Source organism: Perognathus longimembris, chromosome 11 (assembly GCF_023159225.1).
Source record: "Perognathus longimembris pacificus isolate PPM17 chromosome 11, ASM2315922v1, whole genome shotgun sequence".
NCBI classification, from domain to species: domain Eukaryota; kingdom Metazoa; phylum Chordata; class Mammalia; order Rodentia; family Heteromyidae; genus Perognathus; species Perognathus longimembris.
In genome coordinates, this window is record NC_063171.1 from 17,128,421 (window position 1) to 17,147,480 (window position 19,060).

The 19,060-nt window shown below is 36.8% G+C and overlaps 1 protein-coding gene across 6 annotated transcripts in view; it reads right to left on the reverse strand.

Moving 5' to 3' along the window:
• The window catches only part of Hmcn1 (hemicentin 1), a 429,493-nt gene that overhangs the window by 220,115 nt on the left and 190,318 nt on the right, over positions 1-19,060 (reverse strand). For 5 of the 6 annotated variants that reach the window (XR_007212651.1, XM_048358110.1, XM_048358108.1 and 2 more), the window contains exons 11-13: positions 17,900-18,175; positions 3,213-3,354; positions 1,523-1,650 (exon numbers count right to left, since the gene is read on the reverse strand). Coding sequence is in view for 5 of the 6 variants with exons in the window: in XM_048358110.1 (XP_048214067.1) it covers positions 1,523-1,650; positions 3,213-3,354; positions 17,900-18,175 (546 nt within the window). In the remaining variant the exon portion in view is untranslated. The remainder of the gene's footprint in view (positions 1-1,522; positions 1,651-3,212; positions 3,355-17,899; positions 18,176-19,060) is intronic. The other variant, XM_048358109.1, reaches the window with a different exon arrangement.

A 19,060-nucleotide genomic window follows, 5' to 3' on the forward strand; every position in this document is an offset into this window, starting at 1 on the left:
AATGTGATGAATATTCTGTCTTCTATGTGAATAAACCAAAATTTGTTTCTGCAATACACAATTTGGTGTTGATCACATATTCCACATCCCCATTTGTTTGTTACCCTTTCACTTGGGATCTATGGATATTTTTAATTTAACTCTCTCTGATTAACCTCAGCCCATTTTCCCTTATAAAAATTGTCCAAGTGTAATTTTCCCCTTCCTTCCTTCCTTCCTTCCTTCCTTCCTTCCTTCCTTCCTTCCTTCCTTCCTTCCTTTCTTTCTTTCTTTCTTTCTTTCTTTCTTTCTTTCTTTCTTTCTTTCTTTCTTTCTTTCTTTCTTTCTTTCCTTCTTTCTTTCTTTTTCTTTCTTTCTTTCTCTCTCTTTCTCTCTTTCTCTTTCTGTCTTTCTTTCTTTCTCTTTCCCTCCCTCCCTCCTTCTTCCTTCCTTCATTCCTCCCTTCCTTCCTTCCTCCCCTTCCAACTCTTCTTTTCTTCTCTTCATGTGCTGGTACTAGGGCTTGAACTCTAGGCCTGGGTATTTTCCTTTAGCTTTTTCGGTCAGGGCTAACACTCTAACACTTAAGCTACAGGTCCACATGGTAAACTGAAGCTCAAGCGTCTCGTGGACTTTTTCTACCTGGCTGGCTTTAAACATGATCCTCAAATCCCAGCGTCCTGAGTAGCTAGGATTACAGGCATGAGCCACAAGCTCCTGGCTCTTAATTGCATTTCTTAAGATCACTCTTTCCTAGGCCCCCAGGAGCATTGCTCATGATACTTTGCTGTCTACCTCACCTACACCTGCCTACTACACTCACTATTCACATCACTGCTCTTACACACTTCTTTCCTTGGCACCTCCAGCTTTACTTAATTACAATGAAAGAAGATAAATCAGATTATTTATAATTACAATTTATATGCATTATTTATAATTTGTAAGCAGATACTGAGATATATTTTCATATTTTATAAGATAGAGAAAGACCAAATTAAATAAAAATACTCAAATGATTTCACCAAATGTAACTTCAAGGTAGGCACCCACCCACATGAGCCACATCTCCATTTCTGGATTTTCATTGGTTAAACGGCAGTAAAAGTCTTATGGACCTTTGCCTGGGCTGCTTACAAACTATGATCCTTAGAGGCCAGGCCCTGAGTGGCTAGGGTAACATGCAGAAACCACCAGCACAAGCCAGAGTTTTGAATAGAATCAGAAAACATGAAATGGAAGTTAAGGTAAATTATGTGGAACATAAAGAAGAGAAACGCACAGAAGGAAAGTCTCTGTGGACAACCTGGACATTTTTAAAATACGGAAACTCTTGAATTCGGCTGTCTAATGAATCTATCCAGTCCCTAAGCTTTTCAACAAAATTAGTTGTAGTATTTACTTTGATCCATGTGTAACATGAATAATGAATTCCATTATTAAGTAGACTGTATTCTTAACATCAATTTTCAGAATGATACTTTAAATAGCATGATAAAAAATTCATCCTACTTGAATTTCCTCTTAAAGGGATTATACTTGCCAATGTATCTGAGGGTAGAAGTCTGTCTGTCAGTTCCAGCTGCATTACTTGCCAGGCAGCCATAGATCCCAGCATCCTTGGGAACTGCATTTTTTATGAATAAAGTACCTTCTGAGGTTATTCTGTACCTGTGTACAAAGCAAGAAAAAAATAATGCTGCAAATGCAACAATTGTAGCATCAAGATATTAAAGCAAATGTGAGTATCTTCTAGCAATAAAGAGAATGAAAGTATAGCATTAGTAGAAAAATAGATGGAAGTGAAGATCACCAAGTTAAGTAAGAAAAGCCATACTCAGGAAGACAATTTTCACAAGCTTTTACTCATATTCTCAATCTAGGCCCACTTATTATTACCATTATTATTAATATTTTATTGTAAAGCGAGTAATCTTTAGAGAAGGAATCAGTGGGAGGATGAAGGGGAACAGAGCAGGTGAGAGAGATAAGTATGATAGATTTACATTATACACACACACACACACATACACACACACACAAAGACAACAAATAAAACCAACTTAAAACTGTTTAAAAATAAGAGCAAGAAGAAAGGGAGATGAGTGAATCTGATCAAAGCACATTATATAAATGCATATATCACAATAAACACTTTTGTACAATTTATGCTAGCACCTTTCTTCCCAACAATTTTAAAAACTCTTAAGAGTTATAATTTTGGAATTGATTGAAGAAGTGACTAACATTATCATTTTAGAGGTGGAAATGCAAGTATTATTATTACATTATTACATTATTATGTTACATTATGTTAACATATACTAATGGTTTATTATTATAATTATATAGATACCACATATCCAGACCTAGCTCCATTCCTGGGGATGTTCTAGGATCTTTCCATTTTGGTAACATTTTAGTCTTCTAACACTTCACTGAGTTAGATATTAGTGTGGTCGTTGCACAGATAAGCAAGAAGATTACATAACTTGCAAAATCAGAATCACCAATGGAAATATTGGAATCTGCATGCAGGCAGTCTTATTCCTTGTGGTAAACTGCTATGTTAAATGTCCTCGAAGTAAAACGGCAAGAGATGCAATGCCTGGCATCACACAGTGAATCTGTGATGAGTCTGGGAATAGAATCTGGCTCAGCTTGCTGGATCATACCTAAACTCTCCACTCTGTGCCAAACCCAGGATAATGGAAGCCTGATGGCTGGAAACTTGGTTGCTTATGCTCTACATGTTTATTACTCTCTGTGCATAAAAATAAAAAGTACCCAGTAGAATAAAATGCTTCTTAATGTACTATGGCAAAGTGGACAGAGCCACTAAGGATGTCCTCACACTGTAGTTGGACCTACTTTGGACTCTCTCTCTCTCTGTCTCTCTCTCTCTCTGAGTCTTTCTCTGTCTCTCTGTCTCTGTCTCCGTCCCGTCTCGTCTCGTCTCTCTCTCTCTCTCTCTCTCTGGCCAGGAATTCTGGAATTTTATTATCCTATTTTACTCAACTTAAAACCAAGTTCCATGGTGATATATATTTTGCAACTCAAATATTGTTTTTAGCCTATTTAAACTCTACAAAGTCACCACTGATGTTAGAAATGAAAATTAAGAGTTTTCATCAAACTTTTTTTGATATGAGGGATTCAGTCATACTTGTTTGCCCAGAAATCAACCTCCTTCCCATTCAATAAAAACAAAGACCATGATACAAACCCAGTACCTGTGTGAACCCACTAGAAACCGATCGTTCACGGTCCAGGTCATTTTTGGTTTGGGATAGCCTGTGGCAGAGCACATGATGGACACTTCCGATCCTCCTGTGAAAGACTGATTCTTGGGCATCACAGTGACTTTGGGTGGTTCTGAAAGTGAAAAGAGACTTAGGGAGGGAAAGGTCTGTTTATGTTGACACTAGAAGATTCTTCTACCAGAGGATTTGTAGGTTCCCAACCACCATGTATTAACTGCCCTCTTTATCAATGGACCTAATAGCATTTGGCCTTATTTGCACAGAAAAGAAACCAGAAGTTATGAAGGAGCTGAAAACATGTATTGGAAGTCGAGTGGGCTTGATACTAATGCTGCATTTTTTTCGGTGTCTCCACCTGCTATTCAAGGCCTCATGCTACCTCCATCTACCAATTGACTGGCAGTTTCTATCTGCTGATCTGAATCTTCCATATAAGCCTATTTCTAGGTAGTGTTCAAAGAAGACCTTTGGCTGGTTTTAGACAATGAGTACAGTTGGGAGCTACAATGTGCTCCAATTATGCTGTCTGTTTTATTGGTCTTTCTCATTAGATCTATTAAATTATACATCTGTTGAGGTCAGAAACTGTGTCCTTCATTTCATTCCATAACCATTATTGGCTGTAGAATTTAACATCTCTTCCACTGCTGGCAGTAGTCAAGATACAGAAGATACTTAAAACTTGATTTAATGAAAGTTACTCTTAATCATAAACTTGGCTTTGAATCGTAATTACGGCCAGTCCCTCTCAAGATCCTACCATAGTGATCATTAGCTCTCACTGGAGACATGGGACATCAGTTTACCAAGACAGCTGACTTAACTTCTACAGGTGAAAAAAACAACTTTTGAAAATGAAACATTTAAGTCTGTAATTTATTGTCAAAAAGAAATCCACAAACTTTTAGAGTAACTTGAGATGTTGGCATATGTTTTTAGTTTGTGGTTTTCTTCTTTTATTATACATTTGAGCTCAGGGACGGATGATTGGTAGGCAGGCGCTCTATCATTTGAGTTGTACCCCAGTTCTTTTTGCCTGGGCCAGTGTCTCTTTGTGTACATGGATGTGTCATGGGGCTTGAATTTAGGGCCTGGTTGCTGTCTCTTAGCTTTGGCATTCAGTACTAGTGCTCTACAACTTGAGGCATGGCTCCTACTCTGGTTTTTTGATGGTTAATTGTAGATAAGAGTCTCATAGACTTCCTTCCCAGGCTAGCTTTTAACTATCATACTCAAAACACAGCTTCCAGAGTAGCTGGATTACAAGTGTTAGTTACTGGCACATGACTTGGGCCAGTGGACCCTTCTACTTGTGCTTATCTAGTTGTGCTACTTTGTGCTACTTGTGCTACTTTGCATATCTAGTTTTGTTGCTAAGGGGTATCTCACTAACTTTTTGTCTGGGAGGGTCTCAATGATGATCCTTCTAAACTCTGCCTCCCCAGTAGCTAGAATTAGGCATGAGTCACTGTGCCCAGCTATGAGCATAATTTGTCTATTCCATTTACCTATGCTATATCTATATAACCAAAGTCTACCAATCTTCAAAGAAAATGACATCAAATGAATACTAAATAATTATCTAAATATCCACTTGATAAGTGAAAATAAATTCATCCCTCCATTAGTTGAAACAGACTAATCCCAGGAATATTAGCAGAATTACATAAATTATTTGATACCATCTTTTTGTTTGCTTCCACAATTATTACATGCCTGTCTCTGTGTTCATTTTCAGGGAAGCACTGATGAGGCAAATGCACGGTTTGCTCTCCATTTAAATGACATTTTTACTTTAAATGAAACTGGTTCAGTTAGCCACTGGATATATTTATGCTATATCATTACTATAAGTTAGCTGGCAAACTTCTGACTTCCTTTCACTAAGAACATTTAGCCTGATGACTTCCACAGACATCCTAGTGCTGACTGTGACAGCTACAGAATGAAAGAACCCCAATTAGTGCCTAATTGCTGTAGCTTACAGTCACCCCTTTCCATTTGTATTTCCTGTTTACAGTGCATTTTTTTCAACTTATGGTCTAGTCTTTGAAGTTAAGGTTTGAAGGGTTTTTCCGGTCCAGGGACTTAGTTGATAGCCTCATTATTCCACAAACTTCTTCTTCCTTTATTTTTCTCCCTAAGACCAGAGAAATGTATCAGGTCAAAGGTAGACTAAAAGTAGCCAATAAGTTCACATTTTCACTCCATCTGGACTCTGTCAAGTCTGAAATGCTGAGGGCTTCACAGACTGTAGGGGACTTCCAAGCAATCTTCTGAGGGAGAGAGGGAAAAACCCCCACAATGTATTTTCCTTGGAATTGATCAAACACTCACATGTACTCAGTACCACCTCTCTCAAATAAAATGTTCCTTAGGCCTAGCTCACATTGCCAGGGGATTGCTGTAAGGATCCAGGCAGCTCTGGAGATATCTGTCTAACCCCTGTGCCTTCCAATGCAGTTTGCCAGACTGGCTTGGCATGTCTCCCAGCAAGAATCCCACTGGTAGGCTCTGTAGTTCAGATATCAAAGTGAAAATAAATGTCAGCTACTCAAAGCAGGATGCAGAGAGCTCAAAGGTTACTGAACAAATAAAGCCTGGATATAGGGTACTACTTAGGGTCATGAAGTAAGTCTGAGTCCAGCACACAGATGGAATGACTTCATCCTGCAGAAGGTGGGAAACTGACCACTGCCCCCCAAAAACTGTTCCTGCTGATGGATAAGAAAACCAGAAAGGACACAAACCAACAGAGAAGCAAAACTCAATTGCCACCAAATAACAGTTGAAGATAGATGGTCAAAATAATCAGACTTTACTTAACTGGGTTAATAAGGATGTAATAGTACCTACTAGGATTGTTTCCATGGTTTAATTTTTTAATCCACAGAGGGAAAAACTCTTTAGTGTAACAAAGCAGCCTGAATGGGACAAGAATTTGAAAATGAAGGATCATTATTTTAACTCCAACAGTATAGTACCATCATTGCCCACGAACAAATCAAGTCTGTATCTCCTAATTTACAGTGTCAAAACCCATTTATAATGGGAGGAAGAATAGTGATATTAGATTTAGAATTCCAAAGTCCAATTTTAGCTCTTGGGAAGAATAATCTTTACTTCAATTTTTCAGGCTTAGTGCACTTACTGCACCAATCTCACCATTATCACTAAGAGCACCATCAACTGTCAGCATCATCACCCCCCCCCATTCATTACAACTTGCCTTTAATTAGCTAAGGCAATAAAGAAGTGGCACTCACCAGGAACCAGTGTGGCTCAGGGCTTTAATCCTAACTATTCAGGGGGCTGAGATCTGAGGATGGAGATTTGAAGCCAGCTTTGATAGCAAAGTCTATGAGATTCTTACCTCCACCGAACTTCCAGGAAGTCAAACGTGAAACTATGGTTCAAATGGTAAGAGCACTAGCACATTGAGTAAATGAGGTTGGGGACAGTAGCTAGGCCCCAGGACTTGCACACATAAGAAACAAGAGTGGCACTCTGAGGCAACAAGGCACTGAGACTTATAACAAATGCAGAATACATTTTAATAATTTTGACAACAATTCTGGTAGTGAGAGTTAAAAAATAAACACTTTTAAGATGAGCATTTTACTACACTATTAGTAGTGGCCCTGAAGCCAACCACCATCCTGCTTACAGAGATTAGGGAAGAGAGAAGAGAGGCTCTCTTGCAAATGCTAAGTCTGTCTATGCACTGGGAGGTATATTTACTGTAAGTTAGACTGATTTGTTCATCTTGAATACCAGGTAGGAAATTCTCAAAGATGGAACCTATTGACTTTCTTTTCAGGATGATTTAATCAACACTGAAAAATTACTCAGACAATGCTAATAGTATTAACCTAGAGGCCACCATTTCCAATATATTCTACCACAAACACCTTTGAGTACTTGAGATAAATTCTGTTTGTTTTCATTCAAACATTTTCAGCCAAACATTTATTGATGATCTATTGTGTTGGACACCTTTTGTGTTCCCAAAGATTTCACAGAACACTAGCTGGAAAAGCATATCATGTAAAGTTAAGGAGTATAACTATTTCTAGTAGTCAATGCACTGAAATAAGAAGGAAAGCTAAATCTCTTCCTGCTTCAAGCATGTAACTCTAAATCTCTTCTTCAAATTAAAAGAACAAAGTAAGCACCAGAAAATGAGAATTTGCAAGACGGGAGGTAGGCCTAAGGGCTAGAAGAAGGAAGAGGGGAAGCAGGAAGAATACAGTCAAGAATTCCTGTATATACCATAAAATTAAGAAAAATGAGTGAAGGTGTGGGTTGAAAGAGGGTGAAAATACAGAAGGGGAAACACACATCAAGATGCATTGTATACATAAACTACCTTGTTAAATGACAAAAAATTTAATTCATATCCTACAAAATTAAGAAAAGTGAGGGAAGTGCTGGGTTTAGAAAGTTGGGCAAGAATGTTGAAAAGGGCAACATTTTCAAGATGCACTGTATTTATAAATTACTTTGTTGAGTGGCAAGTCCTCTGTACAACTACTTAAAGACAGTACAAATATTTTTACAGAGATTAGACAAATTATCAAAATACAGGCCTTGCTGATCACAAAGTATGTGTCTATATTTAAACATGGATAATGACTCTACTACTTTCAAGGGCTATACACTTAGGAAAAGCCCTGGCACCAGGTAGGTACTACAAAAATTTTTGCTCTAATTATTAACATTCTATTATTTGAAAAGGAAAAAACATAAGCAATGTGCATGTGACCTATCTAGGAATTTATAAATGTGACATAATCCCCTCACATCTCATATTTGCATATTGTTTTTATCTTAGACACCTAGTTATAATATTTATTGTACTCTAATTCTAAAATTTATTATGGTTTTGGATACTTAAATTGTAGTAGAGATTTTAATAAAAATACATTTTTCTCTTGGGAAAAAATCATGCTCTTAAAAATGTCACCTGACAGATGTTTAAAAAGTTATGATGACATAATGAGCATGTGGTTATTATAAAATAAATTTTACACTTAGTGAAGTAATTTTGGCTATTAGAAAGTGACTTCATCAGTTATCTTAAGAAATACTTTCTTTCTTGTTGCGATTTTTCTCCCTAATGACATGCACTAATTAATGACATATCTCCACCCTTTTCTGACACTCTAGAAAACAATGAATACATCTAACATTCCTACAGAAAAAAATGAAAGAGCACAGAAGGCATCTCTGACTCTTCGGTTTCCATGTGGCATCATATGATTATGGAGATGTATTTGGTCATCCAGTATACCATGATCCTGTGTTCTTTACCCTTGAAGAATCCCCCTAATAAGAGAACAACACAGACACTCAATAGAAATTGTTCCTACTACCAGAGAGAACAAGAAACAGTTGGTTTGAAACAGAATTTTAAACTCATCATATATTTTCCACACCTAATTCTAACTTCCAGCCTAACCAAGGAGGGGGAGGAAGAGGGGGAGGGGGAGGAGGGGGAGGAGGAGGAAGAAGAACAGTTGAGGATGGTGGTTCATTCCTGTAATCCTAGCTATTCAGGAAGCTGAAGTACAAGGTTCACCATTTCAAGCCAGCACAAGTAGAAAAATTCACTCTTATTTCCAATTAACGACCAAAAAGCCAGAAGTGGAACTTTGACTCAAGTGGCAGAACACCAGCCTTAAGCAAAAAGGGGGATGGTGACTAGGGACAAAGCAACTCTACCCTAAGTTCTGATACTACCTTTTACCAAAAAACTTTACTGAGCATGATTTATAGCAGGCAATTGTGTTTTGTCACTTGACTTTTCTTTAGTTTTTAACTATAAGAGATGACAATGGAATGTATTTAACATTCCCAACTCTTTTTTGCCTATGAGAGAGTTCCTCTTAAGTGGCTGGGTATTTCTTCCAAAGAGCAAAGGATAAAAACTAAAACAATTAACCAAGCAAACCAAAACAACAGCCACAAATCCAGAAATCAGTTTCCTGGGAAAGGCCACTGAAATCCCCAAGATAGGCAATCAAATTCAGTGTTCCCAGCCTTGCATTCTGGCACTTGTCTGTAATGCCAGAATTTGGGAAGTTAAGGCAAAAGGATCATGAGCTTGAGGCCAGCTTTAGCTATGTAGCAAGAATTTGTATCAAAAACAAAGGGAAAACAAAATCAAAAGGCAGCATTTCCAAATGATAGCTCATCAATGGAAATATGGAGATCTGGTTACAACCTCTCCCAAAAAGGTAATTCTTCCCAAATGGTGACAATTCAAGTGAGTTAGGATCATGTTTTACTAACTTAGCAGTTCCAATAAGTTTCCTAAACTCCTTGCTATTTCTACCTCTCTTCTTTCTCCAAAACAATGAGAGTTTCACTTTTTAATGTGATAGTCACATATACAGTCATTCATGTCTATTTACTTTAAAATACCTAAAACAAAATCAAATTTTTTAAAAAAACAGTGCACTAGGTGTACTAGTTTTATTGCAAGTGCTCAGCGTTCATGTGTAGGTAGTGAGTACTCAAATCACAGTGAAGACAGAGCATTTCTAATACTGTCCTTTTGGGTAGCCCTGGACTACAAAATAGGAAACATTGCAAATGATGGTGAATTTGATACTGTACCAGTAGGTGGTGCTTTGTCAACAAATCACACAGGCAATGAACTGGACAGAAATCCATCTTGGCAGTTCTCTGCCAAACTTGCCAAAAGGTTCCACACCCAAATACCAATGTCATAATGAAATTCAGCCAGTTTAAAAAAAAAAGGAAACATTTCAGATATATAAAATGAAAAATTAGGGCAGAGCTCTATGTTAATGGGAGAATCTTAATGATGAATATACATCAAGATTTACCCTTAAAAAGCTACGATTTGCATTTTCCAATGAAATCTTATAAAGATATAGATATAGCAAATGTTTGCTGCATTTATATACATTTTAACTGTTATGATTATTTATATATTACTGTTGGTATCTGATGCTATTACTTTTTTGTTAACAAAAAATATGAATCCGGGAGCTTGAGGGAGGAGTAGAAATTAGTCAAAATAGTTAAGACAAAAACTATGTTAGCTAACAAGAATGGAACTTGAAGAAATAATACTCTATCTCCCTTGGAAAAATCTTCAAACAATGATGGCTAGCATTGGTAATTGAAAAACATTTTTAACTATCATTTTCTTGTCTCCAGTTTATAATAATTTCCTAAAAATTACATAATTTCCAAATAAGAGAGATGAGCCAAAGACTAGATTTGCTTTCTGATTTGGCTTAGAAAAAGAGTGACAAATAATAATTAACACTATTACTTCAAGGTCTGTTAAGACTACTGAAATCTAACATATGTGTATGTGTATCTCTTGACTCAGACTCAAATATACCCATGTCTTTCAACTGGCAAAAGTTAATAATGGTATATAAAATGGGTTATTTTCCCACCAGTACTACAGGAGTATTAGAACCAAGATCATAGGAAAGTACAGCGGTATAACCCTTCTTGACGAAAACTCTTTAAAATCTGACAGCCAGTTTATGTTGCTTAGCAAATGTATTTGCTCTCTTGAAATTATTTTATCAGAGAAGCAAGTGCAGTGAATGTGCCTTAGGAATCCACAGGTGACACTCACCACATCTACTCCCTCCAACCTGTCACTCCCTGACTCCCTTACCACTCCCTTCCAGCTTCATTATGGCTACAAGTTGTTAACCAATCCTTTATTCTAGTCTATCAGACTGCGCCCATAGCTTCTCTTCCTTTTTACCCAGAGCAATACTGTCATACCCGCATTATTGTCCATGCTATAAAACCACAATCTAAATTATTCCTCTGTGTATTCTAGACAGCCTGCAGAAGACACTGAGGCAAAGAAACCCACACTACTGTGAAAATGAGAGTCTCTGTTCCATTGGCCCCTGTGCTCAGGAAGCCACAGTTCTGTATTCCCATTCTTTCAGGGCTGAGTGCTTCGGGGTTTCTCCATTCAGGAACACTTTCCAAATTCCCACCGGGCAAAGGATGCCACACCCTCCAGTCGCCTTGGGGACCATCTCCTCTGGGAAATCTTCTATTCATCACAGCCACACAGCATGACACCGTATCACACTGTGTCACAAACATTTGTTTTATTTCCTTTATTACTTTATAGGATTTTTCTGTGTTTGTGTGTGCACATGAACACACAAACTGGGGATGAGACTCAAGGCCACACGCATGTCAGGCAAGTGCTTTACAACTGAGCTATATGCTTGGCTCACATTATGAACTTTGGGGGAAGTAAGGGATTATTTTCTTTCCTCCAATCACAAAAAGCACACAATGACAGTCTATTGGTCAGTAAATGAATGAACAAATGTTCAAACAGATGAAAAACAATACACTTTCTCTAACTTGTTCTAGCAAGGGTTCTAATCAAGATACTTCAGATATTTCAGTATTTGTTTTACATCATGGAAAAGAGCATACCTGCATAGTTGAGGCAGTGTCTGGTGTCTGATAAATGAAGTTCTTACCACCACCACCATCACCATCAGGGCTGCTCTCATTAGCCCATTGCCTCGAAGGTCACACAGTTCACCAGATGCAGCAACATAAATTTCCCTGCTTTCTAGTATTAGCTCCAATGACTTGACACTTAACATTCAATTGCTCCAGGACATATTTGAATTTGCAAGCAACTCCATGTGAAAGATACATGTTAAGTAACAGAGATTTCTAAAATACTCAGAACTGCTTCTGACATTGTATAGATATAGGCTAAACTTGCTGTCCAGATACGAGTAATATTATCTGAATCCTAAATAAGGTTATAACCTCAGCCCTAAGGAACAGCAAGTAAATTCTGTGCATTTAATGAATCTCAAACTCAAAAAACAAACTGTTCAGAGGAAATAAATAATCAGGCTCATAAAAGAATCTAGGTGACTAGTAATTCTAGGATAATAAAATTTCTAACAGCCAGATTTCTCAAAACAAAGTTTTCTACGAGTAGGTTTCATTAATTAAAGTCAGTTCTGAAAAAAGAAATTGTTCTGTTCACAAAAGAAAGATTCAAGAATGTGTTACAACCTTCTTTGGGGGGTAGAGACCACGTTTAAACAAAGATGAAAAAAAAGTTAAGTTATAATATTTGGAGTTCTGACATGAAAACAGCAATGTAGCAATGGTGGTGCATTCCTGTGATCCCAGAACTTGGCAGTTCAGACAAGGAGGATCAAATGTTCAAGATCACTCTGAACTACATAGTGAGAAAAAGAAGAGAGATATAAGGAAAGGAGAGGAAGAGATAAAAGGAAGAAGGGAGAAAAGCAGGTAAGGATGAAGATAGGAAAGAAAGAAAGCAAAGAAGGAAAGAAGGCATTATTATTTTCTTATTTTTCCATTTGTACTATCGTGTTCTTGCTCTAAATATAAAAATGACTAAACAATCAAAGAATTTTTAGAAAACAGAAGAATATATCATCATACAAAATGTAATGTCTAGTAAAATTAGCAAGAGCATTACTCATTTTAACTATATAGGTTTAAAAATAAGCCAGCCATAGCTCACACCTGTAATCCTTAACTACTCAGGAGTCTGAGATCTGAGGACTGACGTTTGAAGCTAGACCAGGCAGGACAGTCCACCAGACTCTGATCTTCAATAAACTGCCAACATGCTAGAAGTGAAGCTGTGGCTCAGGTGGCAAAGCACCACCACTGAACAAAAAAAGGTTAAGGGACAGTGCTCAGGCCCTAAGTTCAAGCCACAGGACCAGTGCACGCCCACGCATACACACACACACACACACACACACACACACACACACACACAGCGCCATTCATATGAAATCATTTCTTGCAAGTACATAAAACGCCACGTTAAAATGCTTTTATAATTCTACATCCATGAAACACTCATAGCAGAGAAGTGGTAGATAGGGTCTATTTGAGAGTTTGTGTAAATGAATACTGATTCCCAGGGTAAATCCTGCTTGAGGGAAATATTTTCCCCAGGAACTCTCTTTAATTGTACTATTATCTTCATGGTGAAGACTTCTCATAATGAAATGACTATACTAAATTCTCAAATGTTCCTCAGTGTGGCTAATTCAACTAACCATAGTCTCTAGGGTCAGCTTTATATCTCAAGGGCCTGGTAAATTACTGAGGACAAGTCAATAGTCTTCTGTATCATGGCCTCACATATTTTGATTTCTTTTCCTGTAAAAGAATCTGTTTCAGGCAATTAACTTAAATATTCAATAAAACATTTAGGGCTAGATAATTGGTATTTTCTGAACCCTGAAATATTTGGGGAATGTCCTTTTGATGTTTCATAAAAAAGATGGTAAGTTATTGGACCCCAATCTTTTCTTTCAAGATTACAAGTATCTTTCTCCTGTTCTCAGGTAGGACTCTCAAATGCAAAAAATGTAAGTCAGTGGTGGTTAACATAAGCAGAAAACTTCGTTGGAGTCCTGTTTTTTAAAACAAAAATCAAAAGCAGACTTGAAACTCAGAAAACAAGAGCAGCCAGGGAGGTAAAGCTGCTAAGTCACTTCAAATGGTGGGAAAGAATCATTTTGCTGCTGGGCTCTACAAAGTCCATGATCCTTCCAAAACCAAGAGTCCCACTGGAAACTTACTAGTAGTTCTCATAGGTCACGTAACTTGCTAGAGGCTAGAAAAAGGAGATCTCACTCTATCCCCCTTCCCCATTAATACAAAGAATAATTCTTCCCAAAATGAGAAAAGTTTTTAGATCCTAAGGGACAAAGGATGACAGATAATATGTTGTAATTAATCTCTGTATATTTGTGAAGTCTTACATCAGTGTGATTTCATCTCCCTGTTCACAAAAGCATTGATATAGTTCGTACATTTCTGGAGGATTTTCTGTGAAATTTCAGCTAGGAAGCTCTCCTTTCTTTGATTTTTCCTACCTTGTGATGACTAACTGTTCACCTACCAACAACAATTTTCTTCATTTATACTTCTGACTTTGCTTTGCTTTCTTAACACCTATAGTAGTTTAGTTTTCTGTTTTTAATATCTAGTTTCTAAAAAGCCTTATTTTTATTCAATTATCAAATCATTATGAAAGAATTCTCAAATCCATGCCTAATATACCTGATTTTATTTTTATGTGGTATTAATGCCTCTAATTCTGATTTGCATTATATTAAATGATTTTTATCTTTTTATTAAGATGTAATATTTGCATGTTTATGGAGTCAATATCTTACACAAAACACAATGACTTAATCATGATAGAAATGTTTCTATTTCAGCATTAATAATTCCATACTCTTCTCATCACTTTGACATATATCATAGAATGTTATAACCAACAGTCACCTTCCGGTGCTAAAGAAACCCTGAAGAAATTCTACTGGTCTGTAATTGTAGGCATTAATGAACTTTCCATCCCCCACTGTCCTTCCAGTTTCTAGGGAACACTAGTCCATTCTATTCGATGAGACTGACTTTTAGCTGATTAAGTAAGTGACAATAAGAGAAATTTATCCTTTAGTGCTGTCTTTCTGAATTCTTTATAAACTTTTTTATGGCTAGGTAAGGAAAGGCTAGAATATTAAGACATATGTTCATTTAAGCCAGGAAACTGTCGTTAATTGTATTATGGAAGGCTATTACAAAAATAATAAAACATAGATTTTTTAACTCTTAGAAGTGTTTCATCCAGAGGAAGATAGGTGAATGCAGACATAGTATTCAATGTACGTATGTGAAAATAAAACTGTGAAAATTCAGTAAATGGGTTGGGCTGGGAGATATGTGGGAGAATGATGAAAAGAGGTGGCATTAATCAAGAAGTAAGTACATAGTCTAAGATAATTTTCTGTGTATGTTAGGCACCACATGAAGTTCTGTGAATATTATCCTACCAAATCCACACAGTAACAATTCCAGGAAAGTAATGCTACAACTAATTTTAAAGATATAAAAATCATGCTCAGGGCTGGGAATATGGCCTAGTGCTTGCCTCGCATACAGTTCGATTCCTCAGCACCCCATATATTGAAAAAAAAAAAGCCAGAAGTAGTGTTATGGCTCAAGTGGTAGAGTGCTAGCCTTGAGCAAAAAGAAGCCAGGGATAGTGCTCAGGTGCTGAGTTCAAGCCCCAAGACTGGCAAAAAAAAAATCATGCTCAGATGATTTTTGTGATTTCTCATTGTCTTACTTCAGCTCTTACTGACTGTGTATAATCAGTACTTGAGTTCAGAACTATCTGACTCTAGATAGCTTCATTCTTTATTATTTGACCTCAGTAACCTGTGAGTGTATAGTTAGTCTTCTTTTCATAAAAAGGGAAATTGACTTGAGTAAGATTAGTTTTCCCACTTGCTTATGTATTACTTCAAGGCAAGAACTCTGACTTAGCCACCTTTATATACATGTTTGATAAAATAGTCAACATGTAGATTAAAGTTTGATAGTCAAGACTTCAATTCAGCTCTCTTTTTTGTCAAAGTAATGTACAAAGGGGTTAGTTACATATGTAAGGCAGTGAGTACACTTCTTATCAAACTCTTTACCTCCTCCTCCGTTTTTCTCCCACCTTTTCGCCTCCCCCATTCCCCCCACCCTCCCCCGAGTTGTACAGTTGGTTTACATCATATTGACTTGTAAGAATTGCTGTTGCATCTCTCTTTCTTTCAGTGTCTTTCTATCTTCCCCTTGAAATTGGTATTTCTTCAGATTTACCTCGTAATATAGTAAAATATCACCTTGAGTAATCTGTAATTTATTTGGTGGATCAGCATTCAAATCTTTCTAATGGACTTGCTTTGCAAGCATGTTAAAAGAATTAATGAGTTTGGGGGAGAGATTTTCCTAGGCCAATAAACTATTTTGTGAGCAAAAAAAAAAAAGATATATTATACTCTTAAAATGACATGCTGAACTGAAACGTTCTTGTATAATTAAAGATGATCGATCATTTAATAGATAGAAGTATTCCAGATAGAAATAGTTCCTAATCAGACTGGGGGGGGGGGGTTACAGTAACAAAAATGGAATATGGATTAATTCCCCTGTAAGCCAGAAAACTATTCATAAGCATATTTCACTCCAAGTGAATGTTTTGTTTTCTATAACTACTTTTCTGTCTCCATTAAAAACAATGGCATAAATGGAAATTAATTATAATTTAATATTGGACCTCAATAGTTTACAAACGTCTCACACAGACAATAATACACCTCTAGATATAGCAATTCACCTCATCAAATATCCATAGCTTTCAGTAGCATACAAAGTAATACATTCAAAGAATTACAATTAGTATCTTCAATTTTAATCAGTCAGTATAATCTTTTCTGTCAGGTTTTTACAACCATCTACTTTCATTAACTTTGACCCTTTGATCTCATCGTCAACTACAGAAGCTGAAATAGAATTCCTCTAAATAGATTCATACCATGAGATTATCTCCAATCCATGACAGAAAAAGCCAAACAAACAAACAAGTTCTTTGGACAACTCTTTACGCATAAAAGCTTGAGAATAATTATTCTATAATACACTAAGGAGAATACTGATGGACCAAAAAATTAGCTTGAGGGAACAAAAAAAATATGATTTTATTTTATACTACTATTCTAAAAGATTTCAAGTTAAAAAAAATAGTACTATATTAGTATGGTAAAACAGTTCCAGAATTCTAGAAAATCAAGTTTCTACTTGAATTGATTCAAATCTTCTCAGCATTTCCCAGGGGAAAATGGAATGAATCAATTTTAAAAGCAACATTTCCTTACAGGTTTTACCCAATTCACTAACAAAAGACCATATTCAAACTGTTGAATACAGTTTAGCTACCAAGAATAAAACTGTAACCAGATGTCAATTATTTTGTTCATTCTCACTGACTTCTTTGTCATTAATAACCTTCTAAGAAAAAAGACTTGAAATACAATGAATTCTTTTTAAATAACCTTACGAGAACTTATCTGAGAACTTATCTTTAAGGGTGTCATAAAGTTGTTTCTAAAACCATAATCAAATAGCCAGACCAAGTTTGATGAAATTAGTCTCCCACATCCGGATTTTCAATTAAATATTTTGTGAAAGGAACAAATAATTCAGCTTAACAGTGGAGAATTGCTGACAATAATTTGCTCACTGCATCAAGTCTTTCAGCTGCTCTGCAGACATGTAGAAATCAAATTATTCTACTGAAAGAAAAGCTATCTTCCTTCGGTGGTTCTGAATAAAATATATGTAATTCTAAGACACTGGATTTTGGCTATCTGAATATTTAGTCTATGTGTGCACAATTCAAGATTATCTATTGCTTTACTTACAATAAATCATGAGTATGTATTCATGTATATAGAATTAGGTTAAAAATGACTTAGCTTTTAATAATATCACCAAGATGAGAAGCAATTTAAATTTTATTTAAAATATATTGGTGAAAATATTTAATTTAAAAAGCAAAAAAGTATATTATATACTTAATGAGATGGTATTTAAATTGGGAAGTATTTAACTTCCATCTTAGCTGGCTTTTAGACAACTGAGGAACCCCTTGAGTTTTTACCCTTGCAAACAAGTTGGGTAAATAGTGTCACTCTCAGACAGCCCATGGGGAAGAACAAAGACTGAAGAGGACAGAGGATGCTGTGATTCAGAAGTTACCAAAATCACTGTACCTTGTACTGTGAGAAAAACAGCAGCTGCTGCCAATCCGCCTTCACTGGAAACTGTACAATGGTACTCTCCAGCGTCGCTGACTTTCACACTCCGCAGCTCCAGTGAATGGTTGGCCAACGTCCTGATCCTTGCTGGTTCTGCCAGTCTCATGTCCCTGTCATTCCTCTGCCAGGTTACATTGTAATCCACGGCACTGGTAACAAGACATGTCAAAACTGCTCTCTCCCCAGGAGCGATGGTAACATTATTAGGCACTTGGATGATGGGAGGAGGCTCTGTATAGAATCAAAAGACTTAAATTAAAAGACTTCAGAGTGCATGTATAACACGAGCCTAGTAGCTATGCCCTTATGAATGCATAAGATGATGCTAAGTGAAATGAATTCCATGTTATGAAAACAACTGTTATATCATTATTGTAATTACTTTCAACATGCCATGTGAAACCATAGCTTCTACTGTTGATGATCTTCTTGTATCCCTTCCTGTGGTTGTACCTGGGTACTAGTACCTGGTACTAGTAATAATCCATCCAACTCCCTAGAGACCTTGGAGCTGGCAGGTGGCCTATGCAAATTGACTAATTGACTGTTTACCTGCCACCTCTCCTGTTTATAGGAAGTTACCAGTCCTAGGATTGTTCACCCCACTCTGTACCCTTATCTCTTTGAAGTAGTCTCTTTGATGTAGGGACCTTGTTTTCTGCACTACCCTCCTGTCTGATAATGAATAAAAGCCCTGTTCAGAGGACCCTAACAATCTGTTGCTGATGGCAAGCAGCAGGTCCCCTTGGTTTCAGGGGTGAAACCAATTCCATGGTCTGGTCTCCATCATGGCTTTCTTCCAGCTTAGGCAGGACAAAAAGCTGGTGGCTGTTTGCAACAGTCTGGTGTGTTGGGCATTAGCTTGTTATTGCTACCCTTATAAGAACTGTCACTACTATTGATGCTTCTGTCTCTTCCTTTCAAAACCCACTGAGTGGGAAGTAACTCCTTATAATTGAGCACTACTGTGCCTAGCTGACACAAGTCAATGTTAGAAGGGCAGGGGTAGAGTATAACAGTCGTTATACCAAAATCGAGAGACACAGGGAAAAAAAAGACAAATGATTACAAAAGCAATACTTGCAAAACTGTTTAGTGTAAATCTACTGAACAACT